Source organism: Gekko japonicus, unplaced genomic scaffold (assembly GCF_001447785.1).
Source record: "Gekko japonicus isolate JY-2015 unplaced genomic scaffold, Gekko_japonicus_V1.1 scaffold580, whole genome shotgun sequence".
NCBI lineage: Eukaryota > Metazoa > Chordata > Lepidosauria > Squamata > Gekkonidae > Gekko > Gekko japonicus.
In genome coordinates, this window is record NW_015165845.1 from 649,915 (window position 1) to 671,557 (window position 21,643).

A 21,643-nucleotide genomic window follows, 5' to 3' on the forward strand; every position below is an offset into this window, starting at 1 on the left:
ATTGTGAGAGATTTCTCACATAGTGTTCCTGCCAGGGAAGCTGGGGACCCTGCCCATGAGTCTCCATTTCATCCTCACAACAACCCTGTGGGGTAGGTTAGGTAGAGAAGGGGTGATTTGGCCCGGGGTCACTCAGCCAGCAGAGTGAGAATACAAACCTGGGTCTTCCCACATCAATCTGCAACCCTGACCACTGTGCAGTGCTGCCTCTACTGATCTGTAATGTTCCAGAGGTGTTGTAATGTAATACTCAGTTTCTCAAACGAGTGTATGCCTGTCTATTGGTCCACTTAGGAGTCTTGATCCTGGTTGTGTGGTGGGCTAGTTGTGGCAAATAGTAGGGAAGCTCAGTATTTCTGTATACAGTTGTAGGGACTTTATTGCAATGTGGTATGGGATGATATTATGTTCTTATTTCAGTGTGGGGTGTGTGTGGGGCTTTCTAAGCAGTGTGCTAAGAAGGCAACTGTTCCTGGGGTTAGCCCAGCCCAGGGACATTGCTAGGGCAGTTCCCAGGCCTCCCTAAATTTCTGGGGAGCCCATCCCTAAATCCCACATGGGTCCACCTCCATAGATAGTGACCATGGCCTGTGATGTTACTAGCTCCTCCCTATGATGTCATTGGGTCCCAGTTCTTTTAATGCCTTAGCAATGCCCCTGCCCCAGCCCCCCCCCCCCCAACTTGGAAAGTCTACGCCCTTGACTAAACTACACGATCCTCTCATGTTTACATCTAAAATTACGAACAAGGAAGCCAAAAAGCCGTCCAATGAAAGAGGGACAACCCCTCTTTCGGGACAATCTGTTTTGTCTCCTCACCCCATGCAATCCAAAGGGGAACCGCTGCATGGATTTCCGCCTTGCTGCGCCCCATTCCTTTCAGCCTTCCCGCGCCGTAATGCGTATTTGCTAAATAACGCCGGAAGGCAGGGGGCGCACGGAATTTTTTGCATTCCCTTTCTCAGCAGACCGGAAACTAGAGATGTGGGTTGGTCTGAGTGTGCGAGAGAGTGGCTCCTCGTGCTGGGTGGCTCCTCGGCTAGCCAATGGGGCGGGAAGGTGGATTAGCGCTCTCTCAATCGGCCAGGAGTGTAGAGGTGCCTTTGGGAGCGTGGGTTGCCGCACTGGGTTGCGCCTCTAGCCAGGAGGAGCGTCTCGTCGTGAGTCGGCTCCGCGGAGAGCAGCCGAGGCAGAGAGGCGCCCCGTCCCGGGGCTCATCGGATGGAAGCGCAGGACGTTCCAGGCGGGCTCCGGTCCCGGGTGTTGCTGCCTCGACGCCTAGGGCTGGCTCCTCACGGTTGTTGCTGGGCGCTACCTACCGCCGTGCTGTGCCTCTACGGCTTCTTCGCCAACTTGCGTCCTTCGGAGCCCTTTCTGACCCCTTACCTGTTGGGCCCGGACAAGAATCTCACCGAGACTCAGGTACGGCTGCCCCCCCCCCCCCCCCGCCCCCCGCGCCCTTTCACCCGAAGACTCCCGGCGTTTTGACCCGCTTTAAAATGGGTTCGGTGCTCAGTGGAAGGACTGAAGCCTTGAAAGCAGGCAGTTTCGAAAAAGCGAATGGGATAAAGGTAGCTGCTTTGGGGAGGGGGAGGATGGAAGTGTCATATTGATAGGACTCCCGAAAGTGTGACAAAATAGTGAGTAAACTCGGGAATTCCCTGAAAATCCTCATCGGACAATTTAATTTTAAAAAGCAGTGTTTTAGAAGTGTATGTTGGATGGTGGTGGTAGTGAGCAAACGGTGTTTCAGGACAGTCTCTAAAATGCAGTATTAAAATGGAGCATAAGAGGTGTTCCTTAACGGACCGAGCCACACGCAGTATGTAATTTAAAAGTGAAGAAGCAGCCATGGGTTGACTGCTGTACTGGAGTAGCGCTGGCTTAACTCACCCCCAGCCATGCCTTTACTTCTCTCCCACTTCCTTTCAGCTGCTTAAACCTGGCTGAGGAAAAAGACAGGCTTTATAGGGGTTCCAGTCTCCAGGTGGAACCTGCGGATCCCCTGGATTACAACTCATCTCCAGACTACAGAGGTCAAATGGTGGCTTTGGAGGGTGGACTCTAGGGGCCCCTGAGGTCCATGTCCTCCCTAGGCCAGTTCTACTGGAGGATCCCAACCCGTATCTGGCAACCCTGCTCCCCTAATCCCCTGCCGATGGCCAAGAAGACCTGGCATTGCCGTATAATAAGAGTGCCAGTATTTCTTTCTTGAGTGGGTGTAATAAGCAGCTTGGGAGAAGTCATTTATCTTGAGAAAATGGTATGTGTTGCTCAGCACTGTGACTTTGATTCTCTTGACTACTTTTTGAGCTGTACTCGCACACGGGGGAATTCAGTCATCCAAGTTTGAGGGCACAGCTTCTGGGAAGGCTCGGATCCCACTACTTCTTGATTGAGGCCTGAGATTTATCCTTACTCTGTGAATTACCACAAAAAGCTACTAAAAAGCACATGAGCCTCTTTTAAGTTGACAACTTGATTGGTAGCATGTTATTGCATTGTATTTTGGGATCTGTACTGTCTGATCTGAGTAATAGAATAAGGATATGAGCTGCCTCAGAAGGTTCTGGCTTGTGTTGCCTAGAAAGATTCCCAAAGAAAATTTAATAGACACTTGTCCAGGAAGCTTTTGATTGATAAGATATCCTGAGTTGGAACTTGTCAAACACTGATATTTTATCCTTTTAAAGAATCAACATAGTGTAATTGTTGTAATAATTCTAATGAATGTAATGTTAAACAATGGAAAATCTTAGAGAAAATCTGGATTCAAACTCCTGCATAGCTTTGAATCTCTCTTGGGTGAAGCTATTTGGCTGGGAGGATAAAATGGAGGTAGATTCCCTGTATATTTCCCTGAGCTCCAGTTTGGTGTAGTGGTAAGAACATTGGGCTATGATCTGGGAGTCCCCAGTTCAAATCCCTATTCTGCCGTGGAAGCTCTCTAGTGATTTTGGGCCAATCCCCCAATCCCTTGGCCTAACGTACCTCACAGGATTGTTGTTGTGAGGGTAAAATAGAGGAGGGAAAAACAATGTTGTAAGTTGCTTTGGGTTGCCATTAGGGAGAAAACCTGGGTATAAATTTATGTACTTATTTATTTGAAGGAAAAGTGGGATGATTCACCTTTTTATTATTTACATAATAAATTAAGCTTAATTACATAAACGTGATATGCTTTGTAGTGTCTGTTATTAGGGTATTAATACACTTCAGAGAGTTCAGAGTGCTTCTTTACAGCAATGCTGGTCAGTATAATTTATTTCTTTGTGAGACAGTGACATGTTGGGATTTGAGCCCGGGACTGTTGTAGTCCAAACCCACTGCAACAGTTTCATGGAGTTCCAAAATAGTTTTGGAAACATTCATTTAGTTCCTCAGTTCCAAATGTAAAAAAAAAATTCTCAGTGTGCCTGTGTCAGGATTTTGCAATAGGATATTGCTAGTCACAACCTGATTCAAAGAGCAGTATTTTACACAACATTTCCTTGGGCATGTGCTTGCATCATGGGAATGCTTTGGGGTCTGTGGTGAGGGACTCTAAGAGTAATGTGTAGTGTCAAAATAAGCCTGTGTGGCACTGTCAGGAACTTTGAGTTCTTGAATGTGGCCAGTGGAACCTTATCAGGGGTGTCGAACTCACTGGAAATGTATTATTTAAAGTTTTTAAAAAATCTTTAATTGTGTTTTTCGGTGTCCCTTATACAGTTTATATCTCTGCTACCTGTCATTACCTTTTATGAGACACATGACCTAGCCCAACAAGGTCTCACTTATGTCAGATCCGGCCCTCATAACAAAAGAGTTTGACACCCCTGCTAAGAGCAAGGAACCATGTTATCTTTGTGCCAGGTTATCTGCCCCCTTCCTTCCATTACTTGTATGTTTGCTGGCCAGTGCATACATGCTTCAGAGTCCCAGTGAAATATGTGGGATCTTTTCCCCATGTAAATAAAGATAGGATCAGCCTGCATGTTAGAAGGTGTGCATACAAGTATGGGAGGTGCTGTGTGCCATATTGAAGCAGTGATGATGTTGAATTCAAATGTAACTTCTATTTGGGGGGGCAAGAGAAAATGGTACTGTCACTTCGCATCAGTTGGTTGGGAAATTGAAATTGGGCCTTCCATCTGCTTCTATTCAACAGCACTAGACAATATAGTCATCCCTTCATGGCTGCAACAGAACACAAAATTTTAAGGTGTGACACAATGCTTAAAACACAATACTTTAGGACCAGGTCTGAATGCTGTGTTGATAACATCTAAAATTATGAAACTGGCAATTTATGCAGATACTACATTATTTCATATTTTAGCTTGCATTATATTGTTAAATGAACACTCTTTTTGTATGTGAGGGGTTGAGGCTGAAAAGCTTTCTTTTTCTGAATTTTTTTTAAGCTTTAGGAAATTCAGAGATCAGTTTAGTAGTCTGTTTGGGGTACTTTCAGAGTAATTCTGGCACAACATTCTGCATGTCTTTGATTCCAAGTGTTTTGAATTGGGCTGAAGAAATTCTATGTAGTACTGGCAAGAATCCAGGAATGACATTTTGGGGAGGATGATGCAAGGTGTAAAATAGCTATTTCTAGAGAAACTTACCTAGAGATCATGAAGTAGAACTTGGAAATAATGTTCACGTTAATCCTGGTTCTAGAAATGCTCTAAATGGATAGTTGTAGTTCATTGGGTTTGATAATGAAATAGACACACATCCAGTTCTGATATTAAACAGTTCACTGCATTAATGAAATACAGCCCTAGAAAATGATGGCTGCGACAGATAGGAGCAAGATCTTGTGATAAGATTTTGACAACTCAGTCCTACCATTTTTTCTCTCCGTTGTTCATTGGTTCTCTCTGCATATTCTCTTGATTATGCAAAGGTCAAGGAGGGATAAAAATTAAAACAATCTCCTGTGGTGAATGTTTTGTTCTAATCACCTGTGAATGATTCCGTAGTTTTAATTTTTTCTGTTTTAGGATGTGTGCTTTCTTTCTAGTCTTAATTACCCCCCCCCCCAAGGTGAGTGATAATTCATGTCTTCTACTCGTTCCACATCTGAACGTCGCTGCCTTTTTCTTCTCATCCACTCTAGTCTCACACCATTAAAACCAGGGATGACCAGCTAAAATCTTTCCACTTCTCCACTATTCACTTGTGCATGAAATGATTCTTAGGGCCAAGTTGGACCTGATAGTAGCAGCAAGACCAGCCTGTGGCCGCCAATGCCATTTTAGAGGAGAATTTAGCCATTTAAAAATTGCTGCTAGGCAATCTTGTTTCACCCTCTCTGTGCATTTAAATATGCTGAAACAGCCCCCCTAGAGCTGTTTAGGCATTTTAAAAGGCATGTGGGAGGGGAACAAGATATCCAGTTACCACTGAGCTGTGGGCCTATTGGGATCGAGCCCACACAGTAGTTTTTAAGTGGCTAAGTTCTCCTCTAAAATGGTGTCAGTGGTCATGGGTTGGCCCTATGGCCTCTGTGATATCTAGTGTGGTGCTTATAAAGACCAACGGACCCTTATTTATTCTCACAGTACAACATTTACAGGTGGTGTTAGCCAAATATTTGTTTAAAAGAAAGGGTGTGTGTGAGAGAGAGAAAGAGAGAGCTTTCAGTTTAAAAAGATTAATTTTGGATGAGAACAATCATGACTTATTTTTCTCTTTCAGGTCTTCAATGAGATTTATCCGGTATGGACTTACTCTTATTTGGTGCTGCTATTCCCTGTCTTCCTGGCAACAGACTATCTCAGATACAAGCCTGTCATTCTCCTGCAAGGACTCAGCCTTATAGTGACATGGTTTATGCTGCTCTATGCCAAAGGACTGCTGGCTATTCAGTTCCTGGAATTCTTCTACGGAGTGGTGACCGCAACAGAGATTGCCTATTACTCCTACATCTATAGCATTGTGGACCTGGCCTTGTACCAGAAGGTCACCAGCTACTGTCGAAGTGCCGCCCTTGTAGGTTATACAGTGGGCTCTGTCTCGGGACAAGTCCTCGTGTCTGTCGCTGGCTGGTCTCTGTTCAGTTTGAATGTGGTGTCTCTCACCTCCGTATCTGTTGCCTTTGCCATGGCTTGGTTTCTGCCCATGCCGCACAAAAGCCTTTTCTTTCACCATCTGTCAAGCACCCAGGTCAGTAAGGAAACGAAGGTTGTAGAGTGTAAAAACGGAGCAGTCGTCCGGGATGATCCTGCCTTAAAGAGGGTTCCTGGGTGGGAAGATGTTGAATCGAAGGTTCCCCTAAATGTAGAAGAGCATCCTGCAGAGCAGCAGGTAAGGAGTGCTGCTGTTTGGGGGTAAATGGTAGCTACAACACTTGCCATTGAACAGAGAACCCTTGGCCTAATTAATTGACACCGCCTGCTGTGCCTTTCTGCTTATGCCCCAGGCCAACTGGTTGATTTTTAACCTTTCAGGTATCTGATTGCTTCAGTAGTATGCTTGTGTTGGTGGGCTCCTGTTGCCAGCTGGAGCAAATGCCTTTTAGGAGACAAGCAAGCTGATTATTGTGAACCCCTCCAACTTGTTAAGAGAAACAATTGTTATTGGCAAATGAGAGGTGTTGCAAAGGAGATCCGTTGCAGTTGGTAGTGAGGCGAAAAATGATATGCTCCTAAGCAGAGAGAGAGAGCAAAGATACAGAGAGTGTGTGTGGTGTAGAAGGTATGGCTGGGTCACAAATAAAAGGCAGATCCTTTTGCTTGTGGATGTTCCTCAAAGAGTTTGCAAGTTGTCAGGAACCCTGCAATGAGTTATTTCAGCACAGAAGAAACTTTTTGGGGTAAGTAGCATCAGTAATTGAAAGTCTCCTCTTTGGCTAAGAGGTTCCCTTTTGTTTTAAGGTGGGGTTTTTTTTTTGGGTTAGGCTACAGCTGAAAGCTGTTTAATATTCCAAAGAATTAATGTTTGCCCGTCTGCACAGAAGTCCTTTTCCAGTGAACCATTGTGTGTAGACCAAAGCATCTTGTTCTTCAGTCCTTCTGTGGGAATCTGAATTGGCGTTACAGCCGTCTAGGCTGGTGTTGCTTAAGCAGATGTTGCTGCCCTTCCTCCACTTGTCTGTCTGCTTTTCTTGTGTCATCTTGTTTCTCCATTTGCCCTCTGGTGCTTTCACTGATATTTGCAACACCAGATCTGTGGGTGTTGGTTCTTCTGTGTTGACTATTTTGTCAGTGCTGCATCTGTCAGCCTGCTCATTCCCTAACACTGCTGAGGGATATTTTAATTTCTGTTTGTGGGGGAGAAATGCTGTGCTTACTGGTGAAAGGATGCCCTTACCTGCATGCTGTGTTACAGGACACAACTGAACTGAAAGCACAAATATGCCATCAAGTAGATGTCCACTAAGTACAGCTTAGCAAAGTATCTGTGAAAGGTCCACAATATTGATATACAGGGTGGTGGTGTCTGGGGGTGAAGAAGGAATTGTGTATATAGATCTGTAATTTGTTATGGTCCAAAATTCCCCACTTGCACAAGCCCTGGTGTTCTTTTTTCTTTCTGTATGTGTATGCCTACTTAGCTGGTGGTACTGGAGGGAGCTGAAGGAGTCTCTGCTGCTTTTGTGTGGAGTCAGCTTGGTGACTCCAACTTGGTGTGATAGGAGAAACCAAGCCAGTCTCCTTGTCTGCCTTTTCCAGCCTCTTTCCCAGACTATTCATTCCAGCTTAGGGCTCCATGGAATAACAGGGATGATGTGAAGAGAGCATATAGGAGTGGTTTCCTATCCATTTTGCTACTGGTGTCTGCATAATTTCTGCACTCAATAGAAATGTTGTATTTTCTTGTGTCTTAACTAAGAAATCAAAAGCTAGTCTCCCATTCGTGCTTTCTTTCCCAAAGGCTTGCTGCATTGTTTTAAGCATTCAGTCAAAGCACAGGAGATGCGTTTAGGACTGAAGTGGTATTAGAACTTCCTCATAATGGAAAAGACTTCCTCAAAATTGCTAGTGGAAGCCCCATTGCTGCTGCCCTTTATGTGCACCTGCAACACGGAAACTGCAAAATCCTGTCCCTTGTGGAACGCACCTAAGGCTGGACTGCTTAGAAGTATAATATAACAGATGTCCAGTAGCATTTGGTAATGTCTCTGGAATCTTAAGAGGCACTTATGCTGCCTGGAGGTAGTACTGATTAGCGGTGTGTGCTCAGTTTATACCAAGCAGAATAAATTGGTATTTTTTGGGTATTTATTTAGCCAAATACAGATTGGAGAATCTGATTTGGCTACCAAAATAGCTGTGCCCGAGTAAAAGCCAATATTATTTGACTATTTTTTGGGTGCAGCTAGAAGGCATTTAAAGAGACTGGGGTCTCTTTAAATCCCTTTTTCCCCTCTGTTGATTTCAGTGGAGGATGGGGGCACCTTCTTTGGGGACCATAGAATTGGACACCCTGGTCCAATCTTCTTGAAACTTGGGGGGGGGGGTTAGGAGAGGTACCAGCAGCTAGGCTGCAAATTTGGTGCCTTTACCTCAAAGAACAGCCCCCCCAAGAGCACGAAATACCCCCGGATCAATTCTCCTTACCCTATGGGGCTGTCCCCATAGGGTATAATCCCAAATATTATACCCATAGGGTATAATCCCAAATATTTACCCAAATCCCAATACAATACCAATATCGGTGTTCGGGAATATTTGGAATACTGATATTTTTCAGGTCCAGCAGACCCGAATGGGAAAAAATGGATTTTTTTTGCACACCCCTAGTACTGATGCCTTTTGACTGAAGAAGAAGAAGAGAGAAGACTGTAGCCCTGTCTCAGTGAGGCTTGCCTTGGTTGTGATGTCAGAAATCTTCCTTCCTGCCCAATGCAAATTTTGAATGGAGTGTGAAAGACCGGACAGAGAAAGGAGGATGCTTCCTTCCTTTGCAAATTTTAATACTGCTGCCACTAGTAGGAGAGCAAAGGTGAAAGGGCCTTTCTAGTTTCTAGACAATAAATGTAAACTAGACAATAAATGTCTAGTTTCTAGACAATAAATGTAAAAGCTGTGTTTGTCTCTTCTTGAGGAAACTGGCTTTCACTATATTGCACACCTGTGTGATAACTATCAGGGCTGATTTGAAACTGCTTTCTGCCAAAGCTTGCAATGTACTGTTTAAGTGCAATATTTTATACTGTGACCTGATTTTACCTTCTTTTTTTGAAATAAAAATATGACCCAGTACTCTAGCTGTTCAGGCAACAAGGTATGACAGGTCTCAGGGAAGGTAGATGAGACAAGTAGAAGCCCTAAAGAAGTTGTGGGAAGCATCTCATTTCCCCCTTCCCCACTATTTCCTCTTTCCCATTCCTGAAAGCCACCATAGCCTTTCTCTCTGTCCCTTTCCTGAAAGCCCCTGTAACCCTCCCTTTCCCCTGCTTTCTTCTCTCCTTAGGGTTGCCAGCTCCAGGCTGGGAAGTTCCTGGAGATTTAGGGGTGGAGCCTTGGGAGGTGAAATTTGGTGAGGGAAGCAGCCTCAGCAGGGTATAATGCCATAACGTCTACCCTCCAAAGCAGCCAGTTTCTCCAGGGGAACTGATTTCTGTCATTTGGAGATAAGTTGTAATTCTGGGTGATACCCTGCCTTCACCTGAAGATTGGCAACACTAGTTCCCATGGAGGAAATGACTGCTTTGGAGGGTGGAGTTTATGGCATTACACGGTTCTGAGGTCCCTCACCTCCTCAAACCCCATCCTCCCCAGGCTCCACCCTTTCAAATCTCTAGGTATTTCCTAACTTGGAGTTGCAAACCCAATCTCCTTCCCACCCAACAGCCAACCTACCTTTATATGCCCTTCTGTTTTAAGGTTTCCCTCTCACCCCAGCCACAGCTTCTATGTAGGAAAACTGTGGTCCACTTTTTTGTGCTGGCCACTGGGCCAGGCCCATTTGCATGGTACACAACCTCAAATACTTGAGTACCTCACTTTTCCCTCTATCCCCCCTCCCCCAACTATTTCCTCTTTCCTTCCCCTTGGCAACCCCCATATTGTCTCCCCTGCCTCATTCTCTCCTCAGCCATTCACCAACCTACCTTTTATCTGCCTCCCATCTTCAGCAGGGACCAAAGCAGCTTATATTTTTCTCTTCTCCTTTTTATCCTCACAAGAAGACAGGTTGTCTAAAAGTATGTGACTGGGGTTCCGTTTTTTGGTGACTCGCGAACAAACGCACGCCATTGAGCTCCGATGGGTGCAATTCGGATCGAGGCGGCAGGGGGGGGGTCGGGAATTTTCAACCCCCCCCCCCATGAAGCTCTTGAAGGGAGCTTCTAGCCTGAAGCACTGGAGGAGCTGCTCCCGAAGCCGCGGCTGAAGGAATCTTTTTTGCTCCTTAAGGTCCCACTGCCCCGAAGCCAGCAATGGCACCCAGAGACATTACCGGACCACAGCAGCAAGGAATTAAGCAAAGGACTCCTTATAGGATGATATCCAGCGAAAAAACAACAACAGTGAGTGAATGAGTTTCAAAAGAAAGACAAAATTAAAGAGGGTGGAGGACCTGATAGTGAGACGGCAAAGCCCCATAGAGAAATGGGGGGGGGGACTCTCGGAAGCAAGAACCCTACCCTATAGCACAAAAAGCAGTGAAACGGAAAGCCAACAACAAACGGTTAGAAACCCACCCAATTAAAGCGGATCGCAGTGGGGCTCACTATTCAGTACAGAGAAAAATCTGAGAACTTTTAAGAACTTTTACCTTAATGTAAACAATGTCGCAATGGGGGGGGTGTCCAGATGCAGAGGCACCACAGGAAGCACCAGTACAGCATCACCGGTCACAAGACTGGAAACTACCACCGATTTAGCTGGTACGATTTCTGAAGCCTTGTGCCCCCTGCTGGATCAGCTGATGAATCTCAATGAAAAGTTTGATGATTTGCAGAAGGAGTTGAAGGAGACCAAAGATAAATCGAAGAAGACGGTCAAAAAGCTAATACAGGTTGAAACGAAGACTAAAGAGATAGATCAAAGAATGGACATTGCTGAGAGAGAAAGAGCTTCTGAAAACAACAACTATTACAATTGCAAGTCAAAAGATCCTTATATGTTTTAAGATTTCAAGGGGTACCGGAGAAAAAAGATGAAAATTTAAGAGAAATCTTAAGCGACGCATTGGCCCCCTTGATTAAAAGCAACCCTGAAATATTGCAAGCAGACATAGACATGATTTATAGAACTTATTCTGAGTTTGTGAAGAAAAATAATCTTCCAGGGGAAATATTTGTTAAATTTGCAAAAAGATCAACAAGAGACTCAATACTTAAAGCATCTACTGCCACAACATTAAAAATCCAAGAGGAAGAGATAAAAGTACTGAAAGATGTACCATATAAAATACGTAAGAAGAGGAAGCAATACAGAAACATTACAGCATTCCTTCAAAAAAACAATGTCCAATACCAATGGATTTTACCAGAAGGCCTTATATTGAACTACAAAGAGAAGAAGGAAAAGATTTACACTCTCTCTAAAGCAGAACCATTCCTGAAGCAGCACCAAACTCTGACAAAAAAAAGAAAGAAAAGAAGCAGAGGAAAAGAAGGTGACAGAAGAAAATAGTGGTCATCAGGCATCAGCCACTGACAGCTCTTCATCTGCTTCGGTGTCCCTGGGTGAAATTTTTTACTCTGACTTTGATTCTGATTTGGGAGCTGCTGCACCCAGATCTTATAAGGTTAAAATCCCCTGGCAAAAGAAGAAGAAGCGTAAAGACAAGAATACATCTAAATGAAGATCTAAGATTTCTCTATGTCAGATCTTAAAGAATTTATAATATTGCTCATATGCGATACTAAAATTAAGATTTTTTTTGTTCTTTCTACTTGAATACGTATTACTTAGTAATTAAATGGTTTATTGTAAACTTGATTATATAGGGAAATACCCAAAGCGTAAGATAGATAATTACTGTACCTTACTACTCTAAATTTGTACTTATAGTGAAAAGCAATAAAAAATTCTAAAAATAAATAAATAAAAGTATGTGACTGGTCTAAAATCACCAAGTGAGCTTCAGCAGCAAGGCAGGGATTCAAACCTGGGTATCCCAGACCCTCCGTTGAAGCTTGAACTGCTATACCTGCTGACTTTCTAGGGTGGCTGCTGTTGAACAGTAGCAAACAGCAGTTTACTGTTCACACCTGCAATCACTGGATTTAGGTGTCCTCAAATCTGCTTGACTTTGCTATTAATATATAAATGTAGGTCTTACAGGCAGATTTTAATAAGTGAATTTTTGAAACTATTGTTTCTTTGTAGAGGGGATTAACTAGCAGCATTTTCTGAATGGATTATAAACATATTAGTGGCATTTGGCCCTATCTTGAGAAACATATTCTAGAGTAATTATATGTGCTCTAGGATAAAAACAGTTGTTGCTGGGCCTGCTTTGATAATAATTTGGGCTAATGGCTTTGAGACAGTGATTACAGCTGATAGGTGCTGCCACAGCCTCTTGTTTTTAATCAGTTGTTTACTAGGTGCATATTCATTTTCATACCTTTTGGATGAGGGTTTCAAAATCTTCAGGAAATGGATAACTTACCTTAGTTACTTACATCCTCTCCTTGGTTAGCTTACTTACATCCTCTCCTTGGTTAGCTATTAAGAAGGATGTTAGCATGAGTACTGCAGTGAACACTTACCTGTATCAATCTGAGTACCGCAAAATGGTCACTGAACTACACCCTCTCCTTGTTTGCCTATTTCATTTCCAATCTATTGCTGTGTTGGCACCATTTTTTAAAAGATCCCTTCCATGGAATAGTGACTCTAACCAATCAGGGTTCATATAATGAGTGTAATAGCACTACGTATCAAGTTATGAATTGAGGGAAGTTCTTTTTATGAATTGGCATTGTCTTACTCCCAAGTGGACAAATATTGTCTCCTATTTTTGTAGGGCCTCCTTTGCTAGCTAAAGGGACGTGGTATGTTGCTGTGTCCTGACCTGGATACCCCAGGCTAGCCTGATGTAAGCAGATCTCAGAAGCGAAGCAGGGTCAGCCATGGTTAGTATTTGAATGCAAGACTACCAAGGAAGTCTAGGTTTGTTACGCAGAGGCAGGCAATGGCAAACTGCCTCTAAATGTCTCTTGCCTTGAAAACCATATGGGATCACCATATGCCAGCTGCAACTTGATGGCGCAAAATACAAAACAAAACTTGTTGCGCCTGGAAGCATTCATGAAAAACTTTCCCCGTACCCTAATAATTCTTGTAGCATTAAATATACCAAGAGTATTAAAATCTTATTTTGATTAAAGTCATAGCAGAGGGCTTTGGCTGTTTGAGGTGGACTCTGGTTCAGTGATAAGAGCATATGCTTTGCATACAGAATTTCCCAGGTTTAGTCCTAGGGTTACCAGGTCCCCCCCGGCGCATGGGGAATCCCCCGGTTTCTGGTGTACCGGTGTCGGCTAGCTAGCAGGGAAGAATTACTGCTCCGAACACAACATGCCCACTCCACCTGGAAGTGACTTAGCACCTTGGGGGCAATGCTCTGGATTTTGGACAAAACTCTGTGGTAGAATTAGCTTCAAACCATAGAGTATTGCCCCAAAACCAGAGCATTGCCCCCTGATGTCACCAGCATGCCTACATCACTTGCGGCTGACATAGGAACAAGGTGCTTCTTTCCTCCCCTCTCCTGGAGCATCCCGGGAAGTCCCCCACTGGCTTGTCCTTTGGACCTAGCAAGCAACCCTGTTCAGAGATTTGAAAGACCTTTACCTGAGATCACAGAGACCTACTACCACCAGAGTAGACCGTATTGGCCTTGATAGACCAGAGATCTGCTTCAGTTGAAAGCAGCTTTGTGTGTTTCTGTTTACTGACAGGAACTAATTCCCAGAGAATGTGTGGCTGGCAGTATTCACTTGATAAACGATGTCAAAGAGCGGGGATATGAACACTTGCATCTATGATCCAAATGTGTTGTATGTTTATGTCTTTATTAACTTTGTCGTATGAATGTCCACACAGGCAAAGTTACTATTTCTTTATGTAAAGAATTAGTCAATGGTAAAACAAGCAATCTGTGATTAATACAGAAGATAAAGGTTGACCCCCCCCCCGAAGAGGAAGTAAAAATGTAATATGAAGTGTCTCTCCCCCACGCTTTTAAAGTCAGTTGTAAAATCCCTGATGCCTTTTGAAAACCTTCCTCTGGGGAATTTTTTAAAAAATTAGACATGAAACTTTGCCTTGCAATACAGTAGAAATAATTACCCCCTTGCATAACTATATTGGCTAAACTGTAGCTGCTAGAGGCAGTTCCTTCTCTCACGGTTCACACAGACCCTGGCCAATCACAGCATCAAGCTTCCAAGTTATGGAGAAGTTTTGCTTGATGTTAAATTGTTTCTGGTTGGAAGGCATGGTATTCAGCATATCTATACTTCAGATCTTAAAATAGTAATACATTTTGGGATTGGTTGGAACTGTGCCTTGTGCAAAAATGTGTTTTGTAATACCCTTTTAATTGGATGGCTGTGCTTTTAAGACCATGGGAACTAATATCACCTACTTGCTGACAGAGGAAAAATTTGTGCGCATTAACCGACAGCTCAGAGACAGTTGGCTGAGATGGCATGTGATATACAGAATAATGCTGTGTTGTTGTGCCATAAAACCTATATCTCGTTTGTTCTACCTACTTTCATAGTACAAAGAACTTGTGTTACAGAAAGGCATACTTGGATATTGAAGCAAGCACAGCACCAATGCAGCTACCTTTAAAAAAAAATTGCTTTAGGGAATATGACTGTCTTATTTATGTTATTTTTCTCTACATTGGGGACCCAAAAATGACTTATAATATTATTCTGTCTTCCTCCATTTTATCCTCACAACCACCACTGGCCAAGGTCTCCCAGCAGAGGGGGGATTCAAACCTGGGTCTTCCAGATCCTTGTCCAGTGTTCTGACCACTATACTTTATCAGAATGTAGGAATATACCCCCCTCCATATGAGAGATGGACAAATTTTGTGGATATAATTAGGGGTGTGCCCAAAAAAATCAGCTTTTTTCATATTCAAATTGGTATTTCCTGATATTCCCGAATCCCAATATTTTTATTTATTTATTTATTTATTTTGGGATTTATATCCCGCCCTACCCGTGGTATTGAGTTTTGGGTAAATAATCAGAAAACGGGAACTTATTAGGCATTTAAAAATGCCTTCACTGCTGCCATGGCGTAACTCAGAGAGTGAAGGGCAGTCATTTAAAAATGCCTTCCCTTCACTCCTGGAGTCATGCCACGGCAACAGCATGCCACCACAAATGAAGGGACTGCCTTCTCCAAGCCTTGCTGCCGCAGAGGCGGCAGCAGGACTCAGTGATATAACTGGCCCGACTAAAAGCGCAATAATATTGACTTTTATTCGGTCAGCTATATTGGTAGCCGAATCAGATTGTCTAATCTGCATTTGGCTGAATAAATACTAAAAAAATACTGATAAGGTATTTTTGGGGTGTTTATTCGGTTTGGTTTATACTGAACGTATATCCCTAGATATAGCTACTCAGGTAACTGAATATTTTGCTGCTACTGGAACCAAAACTCCTGTGCCATTCTATAGCCTTATTTTTGGCTGAAAATTAGTGAGAGACATTGTTTCCTAGGGTTACCAGTTTCAATCTGATTACCTTTTCAGACATTCACATATAGCCTACTCCTTTTGAAGTTTTCTTGTTGGGACAGAGGGAGGATAATAGCACTTCCTTTTACTAATTTTCTTTGAGCTATATAAAGCAGAGCTGGTGGCCTTGTCTTTGAGGAGATGCACTTTCTTGGCAACTGGAGAGAGATCACTGCCTTTCCCATGCTGTTAGATATTGCAATGCAATCATGCAGTCCAACATAAAACCCCCATTCAGCTTTGAAGTTGTTCCCTTTAGATTCAGGGAGGGTGCCTAAAGCAGGGTTACTCAAAAGTAAGTCCCTTATTATTTAATGAGGCTTACTCTCAGGAAAATTATTCTTAGGATTGCAACCTTAATTCACACATTCAAGAGCAGTCTGTCCTATAGATTTATTGGAACCACACAACATCTGTAGGCAAATGGGAGAATTATATTTGACCTGTATATGGAAGGTGAGAAACACCCGTTAAAAACTAGCACATCTTGGGCAAAAGTCTGAGTTTAGTCTTCGCCCTAGCCTGTTTGGGACTTATTGATAAGAAACAGCTTTCAAACCCAAATCTGCTTTCTGGAGTGATATAGTTCAAGGAGGGGGTAGTACCCCCCCCAGCATGTACGTTGGCTGTTGTAGTTGCGAATTAAAAATTCTTGTTGTGAGTACAGAGGAAAAACAGCATACACCTGAATAAGTTAGCTGAGCAGCTTTCAGTTCAGTGCAGCATGTTCAAGAAATGTCTCTGAATCCTTTAAAAGTAGAGCTGTCTGGACAAACCTTAAGTCAGGTGTGGCAAGTCGGCCAGAGAAAGAGGCCTTGTTGTGTCATGACCTGGAGGATTGTAATTAATTCACACACTTAATTTATATATAATTAATGGGAGGTGGCTAGCTTATTATTGGCAAGCGCATTTTTGCTTCAGTGATGCCACACACAATGTTTGCTAGAAATGGTGGTTTCTTTCAGTTCCCCCCCCCCCTCAGTGTTCTATCTGTAGCACTGACACTTTGTCTTTTAGATGTTCTCTAATCTTGTATAGTAAACCAGTTTATAAAACTCATTAATGAAGCAGAAAGATGTCAGTCTATAGCAACGCTTTGTTTCCCTGATTCTGTGTTTATGCTTTTTCAAGATTTATATTGTCATCCTGGCTAGAGGGAACATAGTTTGGAATTAGTGTTATCAACTCTTGAAATCATTTGGTTTGTTAATTTAATCTTATTTGTGTACTGGTAAGTTTGGTAGCACACTATCACAGTTTCTTATTTAAGAAGGGAATGCGAATGTTTGATTTCCACCCCTTTTTCACATATGGTCTAAAACATGGCTGTAAGAACCACCTGGTGTGCAGCTCTTAGCACTAACATTCTACCTTTGTCCAGACCAAGTGTTTAATTCTGTTAAACCCATTCTTTTAAGACGCTGTTATGAAACATGAATGCCGTTTCCATGGAGAAGTCTCAATACCTAGATTATTAGCTGAGGAAATCATGTGTCTAGAGGATTTGCTTTCATATTCTCTGCTATTCCTGTTTCTAGTTAGGACAGATTGCCCGCTGTTTACTAACAATAAACAAACTGTTGACTGACTCAGTTTTCCCAGATGACTAACACTTTGAGGAAGTGGATCAAAGGCAGGAACTACTGCTGGCCATTTTCATCCCAAAAATGCTTTTAAATAATTCTGTTCCATGTACTGCTGTCTGCCCTGACTGACTACCCAATCGTCTCGTCAGCTTGAGCACAGGGCAAAAAGTGAGAACAGTATGGCAAAATAACTTGGAACAGATGCTTTGTAAACCAAAAATATTGCATTTTATTTGTTCTAATCTTAGTTGTGCATTTTATTTGTGCATTGCATTTTATTTGTGTCCACTGGTGCTGGATGCCAGGGTACGTGCTCAAAGTAAGGTTGTTTCAGGCACCAGCCTGTAGGAATCATTGAGGGAGCTCCAACAATAAAACACCAACAAGGAAATAAAAAGACAAATCCATAAAAAAGATTAATAAACACGTCAGGCATAAAACAAATCAAGCTGTTTTAAATGATATTGATCTCATAAAACAAAGCTGATAAAACAGGCCTCATGCACAGAGCAGACCGTAAAACAGCTAAAAAAGGAGAATCCCCTTAGTGGAAAGTCTGGGTAAAGATAAATATTTTGGCCTGTGTGGTGGGTGTAGCCAGAGAAGATTCCTTTGCTGCAGAGTCCTGGTGCTGGTTGGAGAAAAAATTGTTGGGGTTTTTAATCAGTTGCTGGAGGCTGGCCATGGTTGGTTTAGATCCGTTACCCCCCACAAGGAGAGGGAGGAATGTGTTAGCATAGTTATAGATATGACTAGAGACAGTGTTCATATTTTGTTGTATCCTCCTTGTGACTTCCCTACATCACATCATATTAAATCCCTGTGTAAGTGGGATTTGTCTCACTTAGCTGCTATGGGGCAACAGCCTTTATAATAGTGAGAAGGAACCTGAGGAAGCAGAGATCCCTCTAGCACAAGTCACAGAGGGCGAGGTGGTGGCAAATAAGCTTGCCATCCCTGGAGCCTGCAAAGGGGGGCCAGGGTTAAAAGGGTTCCAGGGCAGATACTACCCTTCCATCAGGGATAGCTCTTCTGAGAGTTGGTACTGTGTGCCCTCAGAGTAAGGTTGTTACTGAAGGGGTGTAATGTAGGTGCCAGGCAAGCCTTGAGAGGTCACCACTAAAAAAGCCCTGTCTCTAGTTGCCAGCTGCCTTAGCTCTGTAAAGGGGGACACAGAAAGCAGGCCTGGGGAAGAGAGTTTTAACTGGTAGAGTGGGCAATACAAACAGGCATATAGGTTTCACTTGGGCTGCTTTAAATGTGTTCTAATTTTGTATCAAATCTGTTCTGGATTCAAAGACTTGCATTTTGTTTTGTTTTTCAGGGGGGTAACTTGTTTGTTTTGTGACCTACCTTCTATCCAGATCATACCGTGTCAATGTGCTAGTGACAAATGATTCAGATTTGCCACCTTATGCCTTTTGTATACCACCTTATGCCTTTTGTATACAACAACTATGATGGCATCACCTAATTGTGGTTTGGGCTTATGACATTTATATCTGACAAACTGTCTGCCAAAGGCATAGTGCAAATCAGAATGATAGAAAGACTGATCATGTGAATTGTTGGCCTTCAGTTTAGCTTGTCGTGTGTTGGGGGTTGGCTGTTTTATAGGGGAGACAGAGCCAAAGGGGGGAAAGAAACGTAACCCAATAAAAGAACCAAAAAGAAAAAAATCCTGGTGGTGGAGGGCCAATAGTTAAAACCTCATATAAACTTATTATAAGTAAAAATACATGCATTTATTTTGAGAAAGGTTAAAAAACATATAAGGGCCCAATAAAAGCCTTGTTAACAATTACAAATGACAAGTACACAAGGAACAATTATTGTGACCTAACGTGTTTCGGCCCAATCAGGCCTTCTTCAGAGGTCAAATAATATGAGGTACATATAGACACATGTTACAAAGAAATAACAAAGAATATATCAGTACTGGACCAAAGAAGGAATGTTCCAAAACAAAGTTAATAGACACAGGACAGGAATGTTTATGAGGCCTCTTAAGATTAAATCCTCTGTCCAGTGCGTATGCACAGGTGGTAAGTGGTATTACTTTCGTGTGGTCCAGAAAGTAATGATGTAACCATTTGTTCCTTGTGTACTTGTCATTTGTAATTGTTAATGAGGCTTTTATTGGGCCCTTATATATTTTTTAAACTTTTTTAAAATGAATGCATGTATTTTTAGTTGGGCCCTCCACCAAGTTTTTTTCCTTATCTTTTTGGTTCTTGTTTTATAGGGAGAACCAGAGGCATTGCTGTGTGGCAGTCGTCACTCCTCGAATAAATGGAAGGTTTGTTATATTGTACTAGCTACTGGCTGTGTGTGCTAGTGACACTTGGGTAGAAAGACTGCTTGAATTATTGTGTGTGTGTGTTTTTAATATACACAGGGCCAAAAAATGGACATAATCAAGGTTATCAAAGAGCTCTGGAAGGACTTCCTGCAATGTTACTCTTCACAGCCTCTCCTCTGCTGGTCCGTGTGGTGGGCTCTGTCGACTTGTGGCTACTTTCAGGTCATCAACTACACTCAAGGCTTGTGGGAACTGGTGCAGCCTTCTCGGAGCTCTGAGATCTATAACGGAGGCGTAGAGGCTGTTTCTACACTGTTGGGTAAGTCAGGGCTTTAATTGCATCTTTTAGAGGTACAGTGAAGCCTGTAGTCCACAGGGCGAAGTCTTACTATTGGTGCTGGTGTGAGCTGTTGCCAGTTCTCCCCCTCCCCCGGTGCTGGGGAGAACCTCATCTTGTGTAAACAGCACTGTGCTTTTGGGTGAATTGCATGTGATATGTATGAGGATGACTTAGTTGCTTCTGCTATCCATTTAGTAATATGTTTTGAAATTCAGGCTGGAGATCATAGTGTTGACAGGAGCCTCCTGGAAAAGTCATCTAAGGAAGTAACAGCTTCAGCACGTTCAACATTTCCAAACACATGAGTATGTGATCAGTGTAATGCCAGGTGGAGTCTGCCTATGGTAATACAGCCTTTTACTGCACTGCCACAAACTGGGTAATTGTCCACATGTATTGGCTGGGAAATCTTTGTGTCTTCCTTTTTTTCTTTTACCACCCCTTCACCCTCCCACTCCCTGACAGTCTGCTAAGTTGTCTTTGCACTGTCTAATTATGAAAGCGTCAAAGACTACTTGCATTTGATGACTTGTTTTGCAGGCCAGAGCCTTTTGTGCATTTAAGAGCCAAACCATGTAGAATTGCGCAGATCTGTGTTCAGATCCCCAGATGTATAACTGAGCTACAGAAAGCACAGTGGTGGATGGGTATTGATAGGGGAATAGATTGGGGCTGCCATGTTGGGGAAGAGACAGGTTTTACTCTCCCCGCTCACCATTTACCTGATTGGAAATGGTCCACCTTCCAGACTCCTGTAGGCTCCAGGAGGGGAGAAAAGATTAACATAATGGGAGTACTTGTTCCCCCTTCCCCATCTCAGGACTGACGGGTTCATATGTCATTCTTTCTAAACAACTTCAGCTCCTCTGCAAGTCTGATTCTACATCACTGCCTTAAGGGGTTTTGTAGACAAGGACAGGTATTTAAGAGAGCAAAATTCAAAAACTGGTCTGAATTTGTCTAGCACCTAGATACAGTCTTAATCTTTTGGCTGAATTCTCCATGAGGCGACAACTTGACAGAAACTTTATAGAAACAACAAAGGCAACTTTTAAAGTCACAGTTTAAACAAGCAAAGGAATGACTTCCTGGATGTTTTTTAAAAAGGATCTTGGAGACTTGTTGATATGAATCTCCTGTGGTTAACGTGCTAATTGTGTATCATTATGTATTTTCTGTATCAGGATTGCAGGGTGCTAGTGGCAATTTGTTTGTAAAGCGAATGTTTTTTTGAATCACAGACTTAATGTTTTTCTCCCACTCATGTTTAATCGGCTTAACCACCACTTCAGAGGGTAACCTAAAAGGACCCCTATTGTACAGAACTGATTGGACTTTTAAGCTGTGAAAAATGTATTCCTCCTAGAAAAATGAATCTTTTTGTCCTTCCCCTCTTCAGAGTCTTGCTTGGGACGAATTACAATTAACGACCACAGTAAAAAAACACAAGCCATTAAAAAAATTGCTCCCAAGCATGCCATGGAAGAGATGTACCCTTCTAGCTTGGTAGTCTTCAACAGAAAAGCTGATGTCCCCAGGGTTCCTCCTTGAATGCTGTGCTCCCTCCTCCCTGGGATGTGTTCATTCCTGCCTTTCATTGCAGTCAGTGTAGATGGAGATTTATGCAGGAGAAAAGAACGTGCATTGCAGAATGTTGCTTGCTTCATGTTATTACAGATGTTTATATAAATGGTCAAATTGGATGGAGAGAGCAAAAATTTTCCCTCGTGCATGCTGAGATCCCTTTGATTATTT

The 21,643-nt window shown here is 42.8% G+C and overlaps 1 protein-coding gene across 2 annotated transcripts in view; it reads left to right on the plus strand.

Annotated features, from left to right (window-relative positions):
* The first annotated feature begins 1,125 nt into the window (after positions 1-1,125).
* The window catches only part of SLC19A2 (solute carrier family 19 (thiamine transporter), member 2), a 29,025-nt gene continuing 8,507 nt past the window's right edge, over positions 1,126-21,643 (plus strand). The window contains exons 1-4 of one of the 2 annotated variants that reach the window (XM_015411061.1): positions 1,126-1,422; positions 5,686-6,294; positions 19,492-19,545; positions 19,645-19,867. In XM_015411061.1, the coding sequence (XP_015266547.1) occupies positions 1,222-1,422; positions 5,686-6,294; positions 19,492-19,545; positions 19,645-19,867 (1,087 nt within the window). In that variant the 5' untranslated portion in view covers positions 1,126-1,221. The remainder of the gene's footprint in view (positions 1,423-5,685; positions 6,295-19,491; positions 19,546-19,644; positions 19,868-21,643) is intronic. The other variant, XM_015411062.1, reaches the window with a different exon arrangement.